The sequence below is a fragment of the Pyxicephalus adspersus genome, chromosome 1 (genome assembly GCF_032062135.1).
Source record: "Pyxicephalus adspersus chromosome 1, UCB_Pads_2.0, whole genome shotgun sequence".
Classification (NCBI taxonomy): Eukaryota; Metazoa; Chordata; class Amphibia; order Anura; family Pyxicephalidae; genus Pyxicephalus; species Pyxicephalus adspersus.
The window spans coordinates 112,836,777-112,857,595 of record NC_092858.1 but is presented as its reverse complement, the minus strand read 5'-3'; the positions used below and the strand labels follow the sequence as shown (position 1 = coordinate 112,857,595).

Sequence of the window (20,819 nt, the reverse complement as noted above, 5' to 3'; positions counted from 1 at the left end):
GATCATCAGCCAATGATTCTGTGCTTTGGGCCACCGCAGTATCATACACAGCTTATTTTGTACAGCAATGTCACTTGCAGCAGCAAAAGAGAATAAAGAAATAGCTGCAGTTTCTTCCTTTCTTTAGCCATGCAGCTTTATGTATTTTATTGGCATCCCCAGCACACACTCTAAGGCTGTGCACAGTTGAAGGAGATTTTAAAGGCTGATTAGTTTCTGACTCTATTACCCACTGCCGTTGGTTTCTGGGATTTTATAGCCTCTATACTCCCAGTCACCAGTGCCTGTTGTAGTGTTAAGCAAGGCTGACTTGCTGCTTGCTTGCCGGTGTGTATTCCCCTGATTTACTGTTGCTGACCTTGGCTGTTTCTGATCCTGTGAATTGATGCTGCCTGGACTGACCTTTTGCCCGTGACCCTGTCTCTGCTTGTGTCTTGCTCTTGTGTACCTCGTCTGGTGGACCGATTACCTGTGTATGACCTTTTTGCTCTGTATTCTGGGCTTGTCTCTGTTGGAATCTTGGTACTGCTTTATCTGTGGGCTCCTGGTGCTCTGCTAGTCTTTCCCCAGGCACCATCCCTTGTGCACGAAGTCCTGGAGGCAACCGTGTGCTGGGAAACCTAACCAGTCTCCCGAGGGTGAGTTTGCTATAGATGAAGAGTGCGGCATTAGATTGGGGCACTGGTGTAAGGCAAGGACTGTTGCTGGTCCATAGCCTTACATACACAACATTTACATATACAACAAAAAAGGCAACAAAACTACCCACCGTCATGAAGGATCTCCACCAAAAAGTAAAGTTTCTGGCAGATGCTGTAGATGCTGTTAACCAATTGGCACAGCACGTGGCTGCTCAGGAGCTTCAAAGACAGGATCCAGATCCTGCTGTGACGGGCTCTGGGTGGGCACCCCGCACCCATATCTTCTGGTTATACCTAACCCATTGGCCCTTCCTGGATTGTAGTAAATGACTAGGAAGTTGTAGAGGCTCCCATCTCCCTGGATCTATTGACCCACCTACTCGGCTCGCCAAACAAAGTAAACATTTAGTAGCTAATATCCTGATGGCGGCAAAATGCCTATAGCAAAAACTGGAAATCACCCACCCAAAAACATTCTGCATTGATTCAGGGGAGAAAAGGAGGTACAATTAATGGAACAGCTGACAGTGTGGCTTTAATCTCACTACTTAAGCTCAAATCCCACTACTTGATATAAGAGATATTGTGAATGGGTCTTTCTAAGGACATTGATGAGTAGGAGGAAGAAGGGCTATATATGTTTGTGGTGACCAGGACCCACTATCCCTTTTCTTATCCTTCTCTTTCTTTTCTTTTGTGGATCTTCCTTTTGTCCCTCATTACCTAATACAGGGGTGTCCAAACGTTTTGCTAAGAGGGCCAGATTTGGTGAGGTGAAAATGTGTGGGGGCTGACCATTCAGCCTGACATCCTTTGAGCTATTAACGTTAAATGCAAATGAACTATTTCATGAAATTTTTAATGCAAATGGCATACTTTTAATTTCTTCACACATAACACAAATAAATCTAAACAAGTTTTTACAAAAATCCCTCTACCTTTCATATTTAAAAACCACATAAAATGAAGAAAAAGTCTGTCTGGAAAAAAAAACTTTTGGGAAGAATAAACATATCTAGGTTCATTTTACAAGGTTCACATCTTATTCACTATTAAATGGTCACTATAAACTTCTAAATCCAAAACATGTGAACAGGAAAATAACACTAACAGTTATCTTATTCAGAAGTACAAAACATTGAGGGCCATATGAATCAGTTTATCACTCGTTCTTTCGTTTTTTTAATTGACCATCAAAAAAGGAAAGTATGTTTTTTTTATTTTGAATCGGATATCAAAAACAAAAAAGGCTGTGTTTTTCATTATTTCGATTTTAGACTTGGATCAAAAATACAAAATTGAAAAACGGGCTGCCAGACCAAATTTGTCAAATTTTCAGGACCCGGTTTGATTTTCAATTAAAAAACAAAAGAACAAATGATACATGGATTGAAAAGTGCATATTCAAAATTGGGGTTTTGATCATCACAAAATAAATCAATTCACTGGGATTTTAGAATTTATTCACCTCAGAAGACTATACAAATAACTTGCCTGCACTAACGTGAAGGGTGATACTGAGATCTCAACTGCAGTAAATAGGCCAGGTCTGGCTCAAAAACAGTGGTTTTGATGCGCAAGATGTCACGCAGGTGAGAGTCACTTACTCTCATCCTCATGCTGTTCTTGTATAGAATCATAACTGAGAATGTCTTCTTGCACAAGTATGTCGAGCCAAACAAGCTCAGTATTTTCTTAGCCAGCTGGCAGTAAAAGTTGACAAGAGGGAGCTGTTGGTGCCGACTGCAACACTCGGCATCACACTGCAGCTCAATGAGCTCCAGCTGCAGGTGGTGGAGCGTCATCAAGGTCCACGGAGAAAGGAGAGCTTGATCTCCTTTTCAATAGTAGCAAAATCCCTAAAGTGCTGTTGAAACTCCTCAGACAGAGATGAGATGTCTGCTGCATACCTCCTTATTTGCTCACTGATATTGTTTTGTGGAAAACTGGTCATTATTTCCTGCAGCAATGGGAAATGTGTGGTATTGGGCTATGTTTGTGACAGGTGCCTTTGGAAAAGAACCAGCTTGGTCCCAAAGGCTTTGATGTTCAAATACAGTTGGCTTACCACTACATTTTGCCCCTGAAGGCTGGTGTTCAGCGCATTCAGATGTTGTGTTATGGTCAACTACAATTCCAAAATCAGCCAGCCAAACATCAACAATCAGATACTTCTGGCATCGGTTGTCCCTTTTTTGCCAAGAACTGTCCGATTTCCTCCCTAAGAGAGTAGAAGTGCTGCAGTGCAGACCCCTGACTGAGCCATCTTACATCGTTGTGATACACAACATCTCTGTATTCAGCCTGGTCGAGTAAAAGCTGTTGAAACTTAGAGCGAATATAATTAATAGTCTTTATCACTGGTTTCATAACATAATCTTATTTCAGATATTTGGCTCAGAGAACTTGCTGCTGAATAATACAGTGAAGTTTTAAAGCTTTGCCTCCTTCTTTACTGACTTTGTTACAGAGTAGGGTTGATAATCCACTTCGCTCGCCAACCATGGCAGGTGAGCCATCTGTAATAATCCCAGTGACTTTATTCCACAGTAGTTTCATGTCATCTACAGTGGAACAAACAGAAACAAATAAATCTGTTACTCTTGTTTGGTCTTTAAGGCTCTGGAGGTCAAGTAGCTCTTCACTCACATTACTTTCATTGTCCACTCCTCTCAAAAAAATCAGTAACTAAACAGTGTCAGATGCATCCGTGCTTTCATCACAGTCTAACGAAAAAAAGTGAAACTCCATTCCTTTTGTCTCTGTCTCTTAATATCAGATAAGGCGTCTTCAAATCTCTGTACCACAGTGTGTTTTTGTCTATTAAAAATACATTTATACAAAAAAGACGCTGTGTGGATGTAATATACAGCAATGTCATCATTTAACTTACATTCCTGTTACAAACATTACATGTAAAAAAAAAAGGCTGTTGATAGTCTTTACAGATAAAGCAGCTGTAGCAGATGTTTTTTCATTATATGCTTTTTAGTATATGTTTCAGACAGGCAAGTCATTCAGGAAGACTTTTAATACAACAAAACCAGTGTTCACCAAGACTTTTAATACAACAAAACCATCATCAACAGCCAACACCATCACCAACAGGTGTGCAGAAAATGATAGATCTTATTACATTTTTATGTATGATCTTAAAATCATATAGTATAAAAAGTATATGCATTTAAATACTATATATTATATATATATTTGTATGAGAGAGAGACATATACAGTTAGGTCCATAAATATTTGGACAGAGACAAGTTTTTTCTAATTTTGGTTCTGTACATTACCACAATTAATTTTAAATGAAAGAACTCGGATGCAGTTGAACTGCAGACTTTCAGCTTTAATTCAGTGGGTTAAACAAAAAGATTACATAAAAATGTGGGGAAGTAAAGCCTTTTTTTAACACTACTACTTAATTGATAATTGACAAAACAAAGGAATTGCCCACACCAGCAAATGGAATAGCCTTTGAGTCAATTGTCCAATTACTTTTGAGCCCCTGAAATGAAGTGATTGTGTAAACAAAAAAGGCTTAGTTCCTCATATTTATTATTTAACACATACTCAATGCCCCACCCCAGAATGAAATTGGATAGTCATATGCAAAAAGTTGAGGAGAATATAAACATCCATCCGAACCATTTAGCTTTTCCTGATGCCATTCAGTGAACCTCTCTAGTTATAGCTTTGTTACTGGCACTATGCTTGCTATCTGACTACTAGTCATAGATAGCAAGTTCAGCTAGGTAGTTTTTTACCAATTGGCTAGCTTGGAGTAGCAGGCATTGGCATTTAAATAGGCTCTCGATTTAATGTAGCAGAATCTGACCATGGATGTCTTCTCCTTGAGTACTATCTTTATTGAATGTGTACATTGGTACAAAACTGCAACAGCACAATCACAGTACTGTTTTTGAGCCTAGTGCACAAATCCTCTAACTGGGGAGAATCAGGCAGGCAGAAGCTGGCATTTCTTAATGCTTATCTAGAAAATGTGTCTGGACTCAATTCTTTTATCTGTAGTTAACAATTATACAATGATTTCAACACTATTTACACAAATCCACCTTTACATGTACAATACATGAATTTAGTATTCCATGCTTTTTTATTTATCTTGCTAAAAAAAGAAAAGATTAACTCTACTGGTAGCACCAGAACGCTGTTCCTCTTTGGTACAATTACAAGTTTTGCAGTCATCTTCACCACACCTTGACAGCTGTTATACTAAACTGCAAAGTCATCTGGCTTGCCAGACAAACTAGTCACATGACACTATTACTACTCTTCCCACCCTCCTTGTTTTCAGGTGAAAATGTAAAACTTTTTGAAGACTCCACAGCTTACAGTACATTTGCATGGTGGTCAGTAGGAAGTATGACTCTTAACTTGCTGGCCGATGGGAAGAATGCCATCCTTACTAACTGACAAAATTATTCATTGGTGTCAGGTAAACTGACCTGAGAGGCACAAATTGTTAATTGCTAGCAACCTCTGGAAGAACCCTGGTTGAGAAACACTGACATACAGTAGCATGCAGTGGTTCAGGAATTTGTGAAGTAGCACAGATACAGATTTTAATGGTAAGGAAAAGTAATGTATAACATACAGCAGTCTATATAAATATTTATATAAAAAAATTGAAACTAACACTAAGGGTATTATTATATTTAAATGCACAACCATAATTTATGACAAGTAATAAAATAAAATCCACAAATGCTTCTTTTATAAAATAGTGATGGAAACAACAGTACTATTGACACCAAAGGGAAAATTGAACAATATCAAAATATAAAGGTATACACTCACCATTTAGATTGAACCCAAGTAAAAACGTATCACTATGTGTTTTGGCTAATATCGGTGTCAATATGAATCTTAAAGGGTTAAGCCATTCATAAAAGCGGACAGATCAGATGCCAGTAAATTGTGCCATATTATATACCACAACCCTGGCAGATATTCTTCAATGCTGACAAGTTATCTGTTCTTATAAAAAAGGATCCTCTCAAGCAAGAGCAGTAATAATAAGGATTGTTTAATTAAAATCAATAAAATGTTACTTGCATAGCAAAAAAAAAAAAAATCCTAGGACATAGGCAATATGTCAGCTATGGTGTTACATATCGCTGGCCAGCAAATTTTACTGGAAGAATTGTCCACAGGGTAAACTAAATACATTGATCTGAGCTTTGAAGTAATGTTACACACTAGCATAGTGCTCTTGTCAATCACTTTTTTGTTTTGCTATGTGAGTGCTATCTTTATTGGTTTTAATCAAACAATCTGCACTGTTACCTGTCGGTCTCTTAAGCTATGTACACATGTCTAATAATAGTTGCCTGACATGAGAGGATAAATCTCTGACATCCATGGGACATCTGTACAGAGCCTTTTTCTGGTAATCTTCACAATTTATTAGACACATATTTACTTCTTTTTCTTCCAGTGTGACCGAAAAAGGGAACATACTCAAAAAAGATATAAAGAGATGATGATCAGTACTGGACAAAAATATACCACTTGTTTTTCAGGGGCCAATAAAAGGGAGAAAAAACCATTGACACCTCCATCTACACTCCAGTTTCACAATCTCTTTTAGATTACAAAGAATTGTGTAGAAGAAGGGTCTACCTGATAAATTGTATTGAGTGTTTAGGTAGGCTCTTGCATTAAAATGTTGTTGATTTCTAAGAGTACTGCATATTCAAATTGTAAGATGTGTGTGTTCCCAGCAGCACCCTAGCATAATCAAAAAATGGTCTAAATAAAAGAGACATATGCATTCTTACTTGAATGTGATGTGTATATATCTTTCAGCTTGGCATAGTAAGACAGCTTGAAACCGTTGTGCAAGAGCTTTTTATAACTGATCACTGCTTCATTCTTCTTGCAGGGTTACTGGTTTTGTATCTGCTTTTCTGTATTTATCTGCAGGTACCCAATATTTATTTATTTATTTAAAACTCCGTCCTCCTATCAATAGATCAGCCAACCTGATGCAAAGGCTAGCTGACAAACAGTACCACTTGGATGTTATGTCCAGTCAAGATGACTTGTGACAAAAAAATCTTCAAGCCATTTTTGTGATCATTTTATTAGATTTAGGGCTACTCTAGACCAAAATAGAGAAACATAATTCTAAGCAATTAACACATTTTTTTGAGTATTCACAGCAGCAACCCAATATTGAGCATTGACTTCTAGTGTCCCTTTCGGCTTTTGGAGAACACTTGAAGCTTGGGGAGGTGGGATGGGAGTATTTAACATTTCTTTGTTCCTGTCCCTTCTCAGGTGGGCGGAGGCAATCTCAGTTGGGGCTGTTGTGGAAACTCAAGAAACAGTAGTACTGGTAAGGATTCATTCCATCACCATGGATGTATAATCTGAACATATATTTAAATATATATTTCAAAAAAATATATATATATATTTTTTTTTTTATTTTGTTTTACTTTTCAAATAATGGGGGGAAATTATATTTTTTATAAAACGTGTTTTCCATCAGATCTCCCCTCTCCCCCAGCAGCATAAAACATCTATACTCCTATCCTCAAAAAATCCAGTGTATTAATTCTACTTGTGTATATGAAGCCCACCATAGGATGAAACCGATCAAGTACTTTGAGTGTTGACTTTTAAACAAAAAAAAGATGTATAAGAATGTAATATTCAAAGTCTTTGAGATTAATTCATTACTAGGAGTGGTAATGTATAATATAGGTGTAAAATATAAATATACCAAACATAAATAGCTGCATCTATGTAAGTGAAAGGGCATGTTGAGAATCGTGGTGTTCCTCCTGACTAGAGCTTAAATAGCAGCTTTTAGCTGCTGCACTACTGCACATTTTTCCCAGTCGCCCACTCAGTGCCTTAAAACAGAACTAACCCCTGCTGTACTCGCCTGTCCCTGTTCCTTCGTAGGATGTTGACATCTTCTTTCTGCTTCTCTTCCTAGATAGATCTTTAACCATCTAGATTGACTAGGCTGAATGGTATAACTCCTCATTCTGTCCTAGCAAGCGCAGGGGAAGCATGGCTTGACGGGTATCCTAGCATTTTTGACAGTTCCATGGAGCAATCAAACAGGTAAGAATGCTTATTGCAGAAGTGACATGACCTGCACCTTTCTGCAATAATACCCTGCCTGATATAAATTTTTCAAAAGTGGAATTTTAGTTCCGCTTTAAGGTAACAATATTCAGGGGAGGTTAGGGCCCGGTGGAAAAATAATAAGTTTTGCCTTGCAAGGCTATGGTTTGCCAACACTCAGTGCGAAATATAGAAAATAATCACAAAGAGAAAGGGGGGTTTTTGAAGGCAAACAGTGTAGATGTATTATTATTAATCCTTCATAATACATAACAAATACAGTATAGACTGTGTTTCAGTCATGTGTAAATTATAGTCCCCATACGTAATAGGGCCAAAAAGGTACTAGACAATCGTCATCTAGTAGGCAAATTGCAGATTGTTAGAAATACTTGTCGCATATGTATAGGCTGTAAACCTGAATCATTCCACCCATTTTAGGCTTCCTCAGGGGTGGCGTTACATTTAGCGATTGATCGGCAGTATCTGGGTTTGTAGTAAATACATCAAATTAGTGGTATTATAAATAGAAAAGGAAAAATAACACTTTAAATATGCATAGAATATTATGTACACATTGTGTATGTATTGATGAACATATTGTGAAATTGGTACTGTGTTACAGTGCAATGACCAGCTGTTGTAGATAGTATATATGTTAAGGTAGGTATTGAACAGCACATTATAACCAAAATAGCAAAAAATAACAAATGGTTCATAATATATTAAATGAGTACCAATATATTCATAATATATAAAAATTCATGCATGCGGGCGGGGCGAGATGTCAGATACGTCAGCCAGGAGGCTGAAGCATCTGCCCTCCATGCAACAGAGGTGGGGCCAGATGGCAAATACGCCAGCGGGCGGGGCTGGATGGCAGATATGTGAGCCAGGAGGAGGGGAATCCCTAAAGGATCGCCTCCTCTTGTGACGCATGTAAGGAGGGGGCGGTTTTCCTGGAGGGGCCCGCCTCATTATCGGGTCAGGTGTAGAATCTGCACTGATTTGATAAAGAACGGGGACATATGCAGATGGGGCAGATACTGTCCCATCTGGTTAAGATATATGTATATATAGAGGCGGCGTAGGCGACTTCCCTCCATACGCCATCCTTTTTGTACCCTCCGGATCCCTACATTGTGCACACCAGCCTTAGGATACCTTTCTTCTATTTTCACTATGTGTGTGTGTGTGTGTGTGTGTGTGTGTATATATATATATATATATATATATATATATATATATTATATTTTTTTTTTTTTTTTTTTTTTACCTGATTACTACCCATTATTATCTAAGCATTCCTTTTGATTGAGCCCTATCTATCATTAATAACCTAGGTGCTGCCTCAATCTGGGGACCCTCTACAATACCCCCCCTTGCTAGGAGGCGTTTACCCACGACTCTAGTGTGAATTTTACCCACACATACTATACTTACCCTGTCTCAATCTAAGGACAATGTAAGTTTTCTTATTCCTGTTATTTTTTTTATGTATACTTTTTTTTTGTCCCACTCACTACACTTTTTAACATCGCAATGCGTTAGTACTATGATCATCTATACATTATAAATATGTCATTTAACGTGTAATGTACCATTTATCACTTTCTGCTATACTTTGCTGTTCAATACCTTCCCTAATATATTTACTACCTATTACAGCCCACCATTGCAATATAACATAGTACCAATTTCACACTATGTTCATTATTACACATACAATTTGCACACAATATTCCTATGCATAATTAGGTATGTTGTTTTTCATGTTTCTACTTTTACCCACACTGAAGTATTCAATTCTAAACACTATAATGCGTTATCATGATTATTTATATATTACACAGGTCAACAAAAAATTAGCAAAAACTACAGTAAACCTTTCTAAATCAGTTTGTCGAGCAGATTTCATATCTGTTTTCAGTTTTCCCCAACTCATACAGTTCCTGAGTTATGAGTACGATTATAGTTAGCATTGTATATGCATGTATTTTGTACTAAAACGTAAGCACAATTGAAGTGAATGTTAATATGTCTTCAGTGTGAAGTAAAATAAGACACACTGTGGTATTTATATACTGAACAGTGTCAGTCAGGTACCATTGTTTCTTCAGAAATACTTAGAGTATGATTTTCTTGTGTACTCTTTGTCTGGATTGTCGCAGTAGAGCATCCAGCAGTACTCAGCCATCATGCTTTCATTCAAGAATGTCCTGGTGGAAACGTTCTCCTTGTTCGTCACTCACCATACCAAGATTTTCAGGGAAGAATTCTAGATGTGAGTGCAAGAAATGTCATTTTATTAGCATGCGACAACCCAGTTTTTGATATGAATCAAGCACATTCTGAACTCCTTCCTTGTATGCAGGAGACTTATGGTTGCCCAGGAAATTTTCACACAGGCACTTGAATGCACCCCAAGCTTCTAGCTCAGCTGCTGAGAGAGCTTGTTTGAAAAAATCATCCCGCAGAACAGACTGGATCCGTGGCCCTATAAATATCCCTTCCTTCATTTTTGCGGTGCTTATGTTTGGAAACTTCTCAACAAGGTACTGAAAACCCATGGAGTTGGATTTACCCATGGCCTCCACAAAGTTCTTTATCAAGCCTAACTTGATATGGAGAGGTGGCAGAACTATTTTATGCGGATCAACCAGAGGCAGAAACTTGATACTGCTTGTTCCAGGCCTATAGGTATCTCTTTGTAGCCAATCACGCTTGACATAATGGTCTCCTGTAGATCAGCTGTCCCACAGGCATAGGAAACAGCAATATTCTGTGAATCTTCCTTGCAATCCCATCAGCAAGCCAATGACCTTTAGATCCCCACAGATGTTCAACTGGTGTGATTTATACTGGATTGCTTCAAGTAGTAACTTCATGTTGTCGTAGGACTCCTTTAGGTTAACAGAATGGGCAATCGGTAAACTTGGTTTGGAATTACCATTATGCAGTAAGACTGCTTTCAAGCTTCTTTTAGAGGAATCAATGAAGACACGCCATTCAGATGGAACATGCTCTTGTGACAAACTGTAAAGAGTGCATTTATATCATGACCATAGCACAGTGAGCCATCACTGGTGAAGAACGTTGTCATGTTATGATTTCGTTACTGTTACACACTTTGCAAGCAAGTGCTTTTGTTTAAGCATTGAAGCAAGAAGTTCTGCTTTGTCTTTGGAGAGATTTAGATCATGAACGAAATCATTCAGCTTTGCTTGTGTAAAGGTCTCTGGTTCTGAATCTTCATCGGCCAAGTAGTCAGGATCAGATGATTTGGGGTTGTAACTGTCTGCAACTCCAGCAGATTCCTCATCACCTTCTACAGAAGCAAGTCCATCATGTTCTCCCCACACCATTGGGATTGCAAATGACATTGCTGCTTTACGCCGATTTAGCCAGTCACGCAGTCCGTTTGAACAACTGGTACAGATGACATGTGAAGCCCAAGATTTATCCCGGTCATCAAGTGGACAGCGGAAATATAATTTGTATATCTTTTAAGTTCTGTGGTAATTTAGCGACGTCCAGACGTGTAACAGAAACTGTCTGGATCATTAAGGCAATTTCTAGGCATGATGACAAATTAAATAAATTGCGGTTAGTTCGGTCTCTAACCTTAAAAAAGAAAACTGTCATTAAATGTTGTAATATGGTATAGCTATTTATAACAAATTTTACACAATATATAATTAGCCGCATCACAAAAACTAGAGGTGCTGGAGAAAAACTGAACACAGATTTGAAATCCGCATCAAAAATACAACAAAGCCCAAATAAATTATATCTGATGAAAATAACATGTTGACCTGTGTTATGAACATATTGGTACTCATTTAATATTTAATGAACCATTTGTTATTTTTTGCTGTTTTGGTTATAATGTGCTGTTCAATACATACCTTAACATATATACTATCTACAACAGCCTGCCATTGCACTGTAATATAGTACCAATTTCACACTATGTTCATCATTACATACACAATGTATTTATAATCTGGGTTTGTAGTAAATTTACAATATTTACTCCAAACCCAAATACTGTCGATCAATCGTTAAACGTACCACCACCCCTGAGGGAACCTAAAACGCTGAAACGCATCGGGTGTACGACATATATATATATATATATATATATATATATATATATATATATTATATACCTAAAGGATCTTTTAGGGATTCCCCTCCTCCTGGCTCACATATCTGCCATCCAGCCCCGCCCGCTGGCGTATTTGCCATCTGGCCCCACCTCTGTTGCATGGAGGGCAGATGCTTCAGCCTCCTGGCTGACGTATCTGACATCTCGCCCCGCCCGCATGCATGAATTTTTATATATTATGAATATATTGGTACTCATTTAATATATTATGAACCATTTGTTATTTTTTGCTATTTTGGTTATAATGTGCTGTTCAATACCTACCTTAACATATATACTATCTACAACAGCTGGTCATTGCACTGTAACACTGGTACAAAAAGAAAGGCGTATGGAGGGAAGTCCCTTACGCCGCCTCTATATATACATATATCTTAGCCAGATGGGACAGCCTCTGCCCCATCTACATACGTCCCCGTATGTGTCCCCGTTCTGTTTGACGGGCATGCTTTGTCCGATCAGTGCAGATTCTGCACCTGACCCTATAATGAGCCAGGCCCCTCCGGGAAAACTGCCCCCTCCTTACGTGCGTCACAGGAGGAGGCGATCCTTTAGGTATTTCCCCCCTCCTGGCTCACGTATCCGCCCGCTGGCGTATTTGCCTCTGTTGCCTGGAGGGCAGATGCTTCAGCCTCCTGACTGACGTATCTGACATCTAGCCCTGCCGCATGCGTGAATTTTTATATAATATGAACGTATTGGTACTCATTTAATATATAATGAACCATTTGTTATTTTTTGCTGTTTTGGTTATAATGTGCTGTTCAATACCCACCATATATACTATCTACAACAGCTTGAAATTGCACTGTAACACAGTACCAATTTCACACTATGTTCATCAATACATATACAATCTGAACATATTATTCTATGCATATTTGAATGTGTTATTTTTTTTGTTTTTATTTATATTACCACTAATGTGATGTATTTACTACAAACCCAGATACTGTCGATCAATCGCTAAACGTACCATCACCCCTGAGGAAGCTAAAAATGGCGAAACGCGTCGTTTTTTTTCGGCCTATACAAGTATTTCTAACAATCTGCAATTTGCTTACTAAATGACGATTGTCTAGTGCCTTTTTGGCCCTATTACTTATATGGACTCTAATTTACACATGACTAAAACCCAGTCTATACTGTATTTGTTATGTATTATGGGGGATTAATAATAATACATCTACACTGTTTGCCTTCAAAAAACCCCCTTACTCTTGGTGATTATTTTCTATATTCCGTTTTAAGGTAATAATGTACCTTCATATGTTTATGTACTTTGTAAAGGAAAGATGTGTTCACACTCCAAATATTGACAAATATCATTGGTTACTTGCAAACTACTTCAGAGCTTGCAGGCACATTAAAAACAATAAAAAAAACACCTTGTTCCTCTGGCGACCTCCGGCATCCTGCTTGTCTGTCCAGATCCTCAGGCAGGGTCCTCCTTCTTTGATCTTCTCCCGGTGACCATACAGTTATATTACAGGTTTTAGTATTTTTATGCACCCTTTTTCAACAGATTTTTATGTTTTTTTATTTAAAGGTATTATTAAATTTAATAAATATTGGACATATTTTGGTGAGTTATGCCTTAAAATTATAAGCCTACAATGTAAAAACAAATTCCATGCAAGAAATTGTAACGCTTTTTGCATTGAAATACAGACAGAATTAAAACGCTAGGGGGGTTAAACAACATAAAAAAGTAAGAGTAAGGCAGACATAGGAGTATATATGAAAGATGTGAACTACAAACATTATAAAAACCTGCATGTTAATTCAGTAATAATCATTTTTGGAGTATATGCCTTTAGCATAGGTTTCTATATTGCATCTTTTTGTCAATTCTAAATTCCCATTGTATCGGCTTAGGCAGTGGGTCGGCCTTACATACAGAAAACTGTGATGCACCTTGTGTCTTCTAACACTTTTTTTTTTTATGGCCAGCATTCCCCAATTTGTGCTTCAAAAGCTGCTCTGTGGGATTTGCCCCCCTTTTTCTTCCCTACTAGCTCCCTGCATGCATTCATGAGCCTTGGAAACCCATGACCCTGTCGCCAGTTTACCAGTTTTTCTTTCTTGAACTACTTTTGATATGAACTAACTGTTGCCTACTGGGAACCCACAGACCTCCCATTTACAAAATACTCTGACCTAGTTGTCTACCCATCACAATTCGGGCCTCTTCTAAGTTGCTTAGATCCTTACAATTGCCATTTTTATATGTTGTTGTAATCTGAGTAGCCAAAACGATTTTAGAGAACGTGCAGTGAAAACATGCGGCCTGCCATTTTAGTTAAATCCCCTGCCTGTTATGACTTGGTAGATGAGTGGTAGATATCCCTGGCAGAATATTCAAAATTTCAGCTAAGGATTGGACCTACCATCTACCCCACCCACCCACAACAGGTAAGTTCAAAATCTTTTAGAATGGAGTTAGTATTTATTATTTGTGGAACTATATTTGCGCAACTAACACATTCATGTTCAAGTGCAGGGCGCCCATATTTTTCTTTTCTTCCCGCTCATCTTTGGCCATCTTTATTGACCGTGCAGGGATTATGTAACTCCCACACGGGTGCCATGAGTTCATTCATCTAGGCATGCACAGCCCAGCTTTGTTGCCAGAAATCAGGAACAATTAGGCACTTAAGTCCCATTATTGCAAAAGGGACATCACCTGGCGCTTTCTGCAATAATGACTTGCCTGATCGTTCAAAGTAGAGCTTGAGTTCCACTTTAACCAGTAAAGGGATTTTTTTTTTTATTTGTAATAAAAAAAATTGAACTAAACCTGAATTAAACTTTTTTTTTGCTTAGAGAGGTACAATGAATGTCCTTAGTTTTTTTTTTCTTTTAAACAAATCACTAAGTACAGTATCATCAGTATTTGCATGCCAGTACCTAGGTTCTACAAATGTCATTATTCAGTATTGAGCTAACTTTTAACTAATATGTAGGTAAGATAGTACTTACAGTAGGTTGAAATATAGGCTATGTTCAGAATTTGTAGGGTTTACAAATGTTGGATTTGACTTTCAACAAATCTTCCTTTTTTTTCTCAATATACAATCTAGTCTATATTTACAATTTACCCATAAGTATATGGATCTAACTAGAAACCCTTGAGCCCTCTGAAAAACTTTTGTTGGACATTCCTCCGGGGCCTTGCTGGGAATGAAAGATTTTGAGCACCCTGCGGGGAGTAATGAAGACAAATTGTGAAGAACTTGAGCCTACTCTGCTCTGAGTAAGGCAAAAAGGTCACACATATGCAACACAATGGGCCTGATTTAATAAAGCCCTCAAGACTGGAGAGGATACACTTTCATCAGTGAATCTGTGTGATCCAAAAAACCTGAAATGGAACTGGTCCAGGATTTCAAAAATTTGCTAACAAATAGTAAATGACATTAATAACTAGATTTCAGCTTTGCTGGATCATCCAGGTTCATTGTTTGAAAGTGTATCCTCACCAGCCTTGGAGAGCTTTATTAAATCAGGCCTAATGAGTGCAGGAGTCAGGTGTATGGGTCAGGGTAAAAGTCAATACAATCCCAGTGTGAAGCACAATATTGAATGTGTTCAACATCATCCACCAATTATTGGAACATAGTCCCTTCATAGCTGGCTGTCTCCTGAGCCATTAATGCCCCAGTTGTGCCATAGAAGGGTATAGCAGGCCCTATAAGCTATGCTAGGGGGCCCCCATCCTTTACATTGCATGTATGACATGTGTTATGACCAGGGAGAAAAGAAATTTTCAGTGCTGTTGTGGACCAGGTAGTCAAACCCCCCCTCTCCTTTCCCCAGTCCAGCAGAAGTGGTAATTATGCCTGTGGATACATTAGCCAATAGTAGCCAAAACTAGAGCTTCGGATTTAGTTATAATTCTCAAACAGTACATTGAAGGTAACCATAGTGGGAGTTCATTTTTCAGGGGTTCTGCATGTAACTTACTTAATGAGTAAGCCATTCGCTTAAATGTAAATAAAACAAATTTAAATATATATATATATATATATATTACCTCTATAAGTAGTACTATTTTTGTATGCAGGTGGTCTGGCCGTAATCATCGTGAGAAAATTGGAGTTCACGTGTATTTTGACCAAGTGCTGAACATGGAGCCGTATTGTAGAGGTGCACTATCTCCTTCAGATCCTGGGACCTATCTTTACGACCTTTCTGCAGTGGTGATGCATCATGGTAAAGGATTTGGTTCTGGCCACTATACCGCTTATTGCTACAACACAGAGGGTGGTGAGTGTACCAGGATAAACTGCTTGTAATTGTACCTCTGTAAAATACAAATATAAAAGATAGATATAAAAGAAATAATGCCTGTGATCATTATTACACTTTATTTTTTACACTTTTTACATTTATTTTTAAATGCAGGTCGTGTAAATTCCTTGAATTTAAATTGATATTAGCCTCTTACAGTTTACTTTGTCTGTATAGTAGAGCTCAGAGAAGTAAATGGAGAAAGTAGCACAATGAACTATTCAGGTTTGCTGCAGTTCAGGCAGTGTGCTGATAAAAAGAGGGAACAAAGTCACACTAAGAAGGACTCCTCTTTGCTCCTCCTTGACAGCCCAATCATGTGGTACAGATAAGGAGGGAAGGGAGAAGTATAATATAACTGCAGCTACAGTACCATCAGGCCCCCTTACATAATAGATTGGGCTGTGTGGCAGCCCTTTGTAAACCTCAGGACTGGATGGCGAGAGATATAAATAATTTAGCAGGCTGTTGATTTAGCTGTTTGCCTGGAGTTCAGCTAAACTCCCAGTAAAACTGTATGATCAATGCCCCTTTAAAATTAAATTAATCATTTTTTTCCAATTTGTTGGTAGTCAGTGAGAGCAGTATTTATTTACTTTCCTGTTAAATTCTGTAGAGGTGCAGCCTCCCGTGGCTCATTGATGTTGAGCTAGATACCATTTTCACCTAGCCCTTTTGGCATCCAACACTGTGTCACTCTGACAAAATTCTCAAGGGTCCCAGATCCAGGGAACCAGAAAGAATACCCACTGCATGTTCCCCAGACATCTGTGTCATTTGGTAACCATGTTTTATTTATTTATGGTTGTGCTAATACAAAAATCAGAATTTTATAGTACCATAAAACCATTTTTGCATATTCACAATTACATCTTTCTGTGTCATAGACTTGTAAATGTTCTAGAAAAACATGTTACTTTGTGTGCAGTTCTTATCCCAGAGCAGTTGCCATAGCTCACAGCATTGCCTAGCTGTTCACAACCTGGAATTCTAAGCCCAGACCAGCTGCTCACAGTCCAAACGAATTCTAAGCCAAGACTAGCTGCTCACACATATTTCAGTCTATACCTTAATTTCTGCCACCACTGTCATCATTTGAAAATTTGGAGATGATTCACCTCCAGTAACTTTGTTTTATTAATTAGGTACTTTTGAATTATGATAATTTTGTAAAATGCAAATAAAGTAATCAGTCTCCTCTTTCTATCTTTTTTTTTTTGTAGGGTTCTGGGTTCATTGTAATGACTCCAAACTGAACATGTGCTCTGTTGAGGAGGTGTGCAGGACACAGGCATACATCCTTTTCTACACACAGAGGAGTAAGCCACAGAGTGGAATACAAAATGGCAACAAGCCAAGTGATGCAGGGATTACTGATCTTCTTTTCACACCTCAGGCTCCACCCAGTACAGAGGAGAGCAACAGGCAGATAATCATACCCTGACACCATTAGCACTAGCAAAATTGGCTTTTTCTTTGTTTTTGAGCGGGTGGGGTATTCTTTTTTAAATATGTAGACTGGTTCTAAGCTGTGTTTTTTTTATCATCTTTCAGAGTAGCACCAGAAGACTTACAGTGTGACCAGTAGGTTCTTAAAAAATGAACTTGGCATACAGCTCCCATGTGTGTGTGCATGGCAGGGAAATGTCACCATCTGTCAAAATGTTTTTCATGCAGTTTATTTCTGAAAAGCTAGCGTTGTTTATCTTTGTATTGTTACAATTTGTTTTTTATGCCAAGATTGTACAGGATACAGAATGGAGCCTCTCAACCAACGGATGTTCTTCTAGACTTTCAATTAAATTATTAGCATTTATAGTAACTATGTGCAGTTGCATTCAATGCCTGTGAAAAGTGTCAGCCTCATAGCAGGTCTTTTAAATTCTAAAGCCACACTATATTCTGATTTTATTTATTTATTTTTTTTGGCAGTATCAGTTTATTGTATGCTTCACAAATCAGAAGTACAAGTTTTTCCATGTAACATGCAATGGTTTATGCTAAGTCTGCACAGTGCCTTCATGGTAACATCAAGATGGTATCAAATATTGCAAAATATAATAATTTATATTTAACAGTCAGAAATAAAAAGAAATGCAAAAATAACATAGGCCTAAAATGCAGACAATAGTATACACTATTTTATCTGGAAAATCCAAATTTCTTGAACAATATTAACTCTACCAGCCTCATTACACAGTGCAGTGTTTTTAGAGGCCATGTTAATATCACAAGGGTTTGGAGAAATTTGTGCCTATGACTTCTCAGCAAGTTTGTATTTGCATTGTTATTTTGGGTCTCTGGGAGTGGTCTAGAGTGCTGGGGAAAAGACCTGAAGTATGAAATACGACCTTAAGTGCCTGCACTTGTATGCCATACACCACACTTTTTCTACACTACCCAAAGTTTTTTCAAGTGAAATAGTTAGGTTCAGCATTTCAAGAATTATAATCAAAATTGATTGAACAATACATGAAAATCTTTATATTTTTAACTACTGGATGACTTTTTTGTAGCAGTCAAGCATACAATCTTTGTGCCATGAAATGTCAAATATTTGTTTTTGTTTTTTTGTTTAATTTTATTTGGATATGTTTATTTGTATTTAGATGTGTGATATTGCCTTACATAGAACTTATCACTATACCGTTTCACCTTATTACTTTTCACATGCAGTAGTTTATGGGTGCTGTAAACTCTAAACCATCAGCTGGTTGGATTAATTTAATAGCTTTGGGTATTGGCAACAATGGTGTACCAGATGCTTTAGAGCAGTGATCGCCAACCTTTTTGGTTCCACGGACCACTAACATCACCGGCTCCTGACCGTGCATGCGTGGAGAGCCGGGTGTCAATCAATCAAAGGGGGGAACCTTCCCCATAGTGACATCACCGTGACATAGCCCTGCCTACTCTCCCATCCCAGATCTAAGCCTGCGATGGGAGAGTGGGCGGGTTATGTCCAGAGACACAGCCCGCCCACTTCCCTCCGTCTGGGACTTGTACGGGGACGTGTTCCGCAGCTCTGGCAGGTGTGTCTGCTCAGTGGGGTCCTTCTCCTGACCCTGCTCCGGGGTGCACCGGACAGAGCTGCGGACCACCAGTTGGAGACCGCTGCTTTAGAGGTAAAATACAAGGAATACATTTATGGTAAGAAATCTGGAAGTTCCTAGAGCTAATTCTTTTTACCTTTAGCATTTAATTTTTACAAAATGAAAAATGACTTGTGACTGAAGGTAGGCATTTTTAACTTGCCTAATAGAACTGTAAGGAAATAACAGCATCATTAGCTTTGTGTGACATTGTTGGCATGCTTCTACATAGCAGTCCTATGGTGCAGTGGGCTAGGAGTGGGGAGCACAATGCAGAAATAATGCAATGCAAGAAATGTTGTGTTTTTTTTTTGTTTTTTTCAGACAAAAAATGTGAAAACATTTTAAAATCATGTCAATGAATAACTAGATTTTTTTATATATTCATTTTTTTAACCAGATGTGAGCCTCACACAACAGGCATCTTTTTCCTGCTTGTGAAGTAGTAGTTAGTAGTAGGTAACAGTTCGGGTTCCTCACTGTACTGTGTGCTTCAGCAGTTTGCAGTGACTATTCCTGTTGTGCTGTCTGACACTCTGTATTAGTGGCATTTTTGCAGCAATATAATGGTATGTTTTAAATTTCCAAAAACATCTTGCCCTACTTCAGCTAGAGAGGCAGTTGAACTCAGGGGCTGGAGCCATCTCTCCAATGCCTCTGTTTTCTATGCTTTGTGCAGACAATGTGGTGGTTAAGCTACAGTGATTTAGATGTTAATCCTAAATTAGCCCAATTTTTAATCTATTAGGGGAGCTCTGCATTCCATGTCACTGCTCTCTATACCTGCCAAACTCAGGAGTCAGTCCACACCCAAACCCCATACGTGCTGGCACAAAAATGTATTCATTTTTATTTTGTATATTGTCCCAACTCTTCAAATCCTAATAAATATCTGGAGTTTGGTATGTTTTGATCTACATCTTTTGTTTTCGCATTCTTATAAATTTTCTTGTGATATTGTTAAGATTGTATTTACTGCAGGCAGTTCTAAAAATCTAGAAGATTATTTACCAGAGAATATCAAAAAGGAGTTATTCTACAGTCTTTTTGCTGCTGGTGATGCAGTTCTGTTCTCTCTAGCACTTGAATGCGAGCAGACACTCCTGTGTCATCACATACAATGCAAGATCATCATAGGCAATTCATAGTCTCTTTGGGAGCCTGGTCATTTACAACCTAAACTGGTGGGCAAGAAGACTGTCAGACTGCAGATAAAGGGAAAAACTCCATGTTGCATCATAGATGCAAAAAGATAAATTTCTAATCTGTTTGGATAGGGACAGAGCAAATACTAACCACTTGTTTGAAAGCTGGTTGCTACATATGTACAGTATTTACAGTGGGCTCTAGTGAGTTTAAATGTTTAATGGAACGTAAAGGCAGAATCACCAAAAACTTTCATAGTAAGCTTAGCTGGGGAAACCATAAAACTGGGCTAATTTTTATTTTTCATTAACTGCTTCCTATAAACTTGAAACTCCTATAAACTTGAAATGTCCTGTTATTTTTATAG

At 38.1% G+C, this 20,819-nt stretch overlaps 1 protein-coding gene across 6 annotated transcripts in view; it reads left to right on the top strand.

Annotated features, from left to right (window-relative positions):
• Positions 1-20,223, top strand: part of USP49 (ubiquitin specific peptidase 49) — a 63,586-nt gene extending 43,363 nt beyond the window's left edge. For 5 of the 6 annotated variants that reach the window (XM_072424076.1, XM_072424059.1, XM_072424038.1 and 2 more), the window contains 2 exons: positions 15,988-16,190; positions 17,438-20,223. In XM_072424076.1, the coding sequence (XP_072280177.1) occupies positions 15,988-16,190; positions 17,438-17,658 (424 nt within the window). In that variant the 3' untranslated portion in view covers positions 17,659-20,223. Of the gene's footprint in view, positions 1-6,949; positions 7,008-15,987; positions 16,191-17,437 lie in introns of those variants that run through there. The other variant, XM_072424083.1, reaches the window with a different exon arrangement.
• The last annotated feature ends 596 nt before the right edge of the window (positions 20,224-20,819 follow it).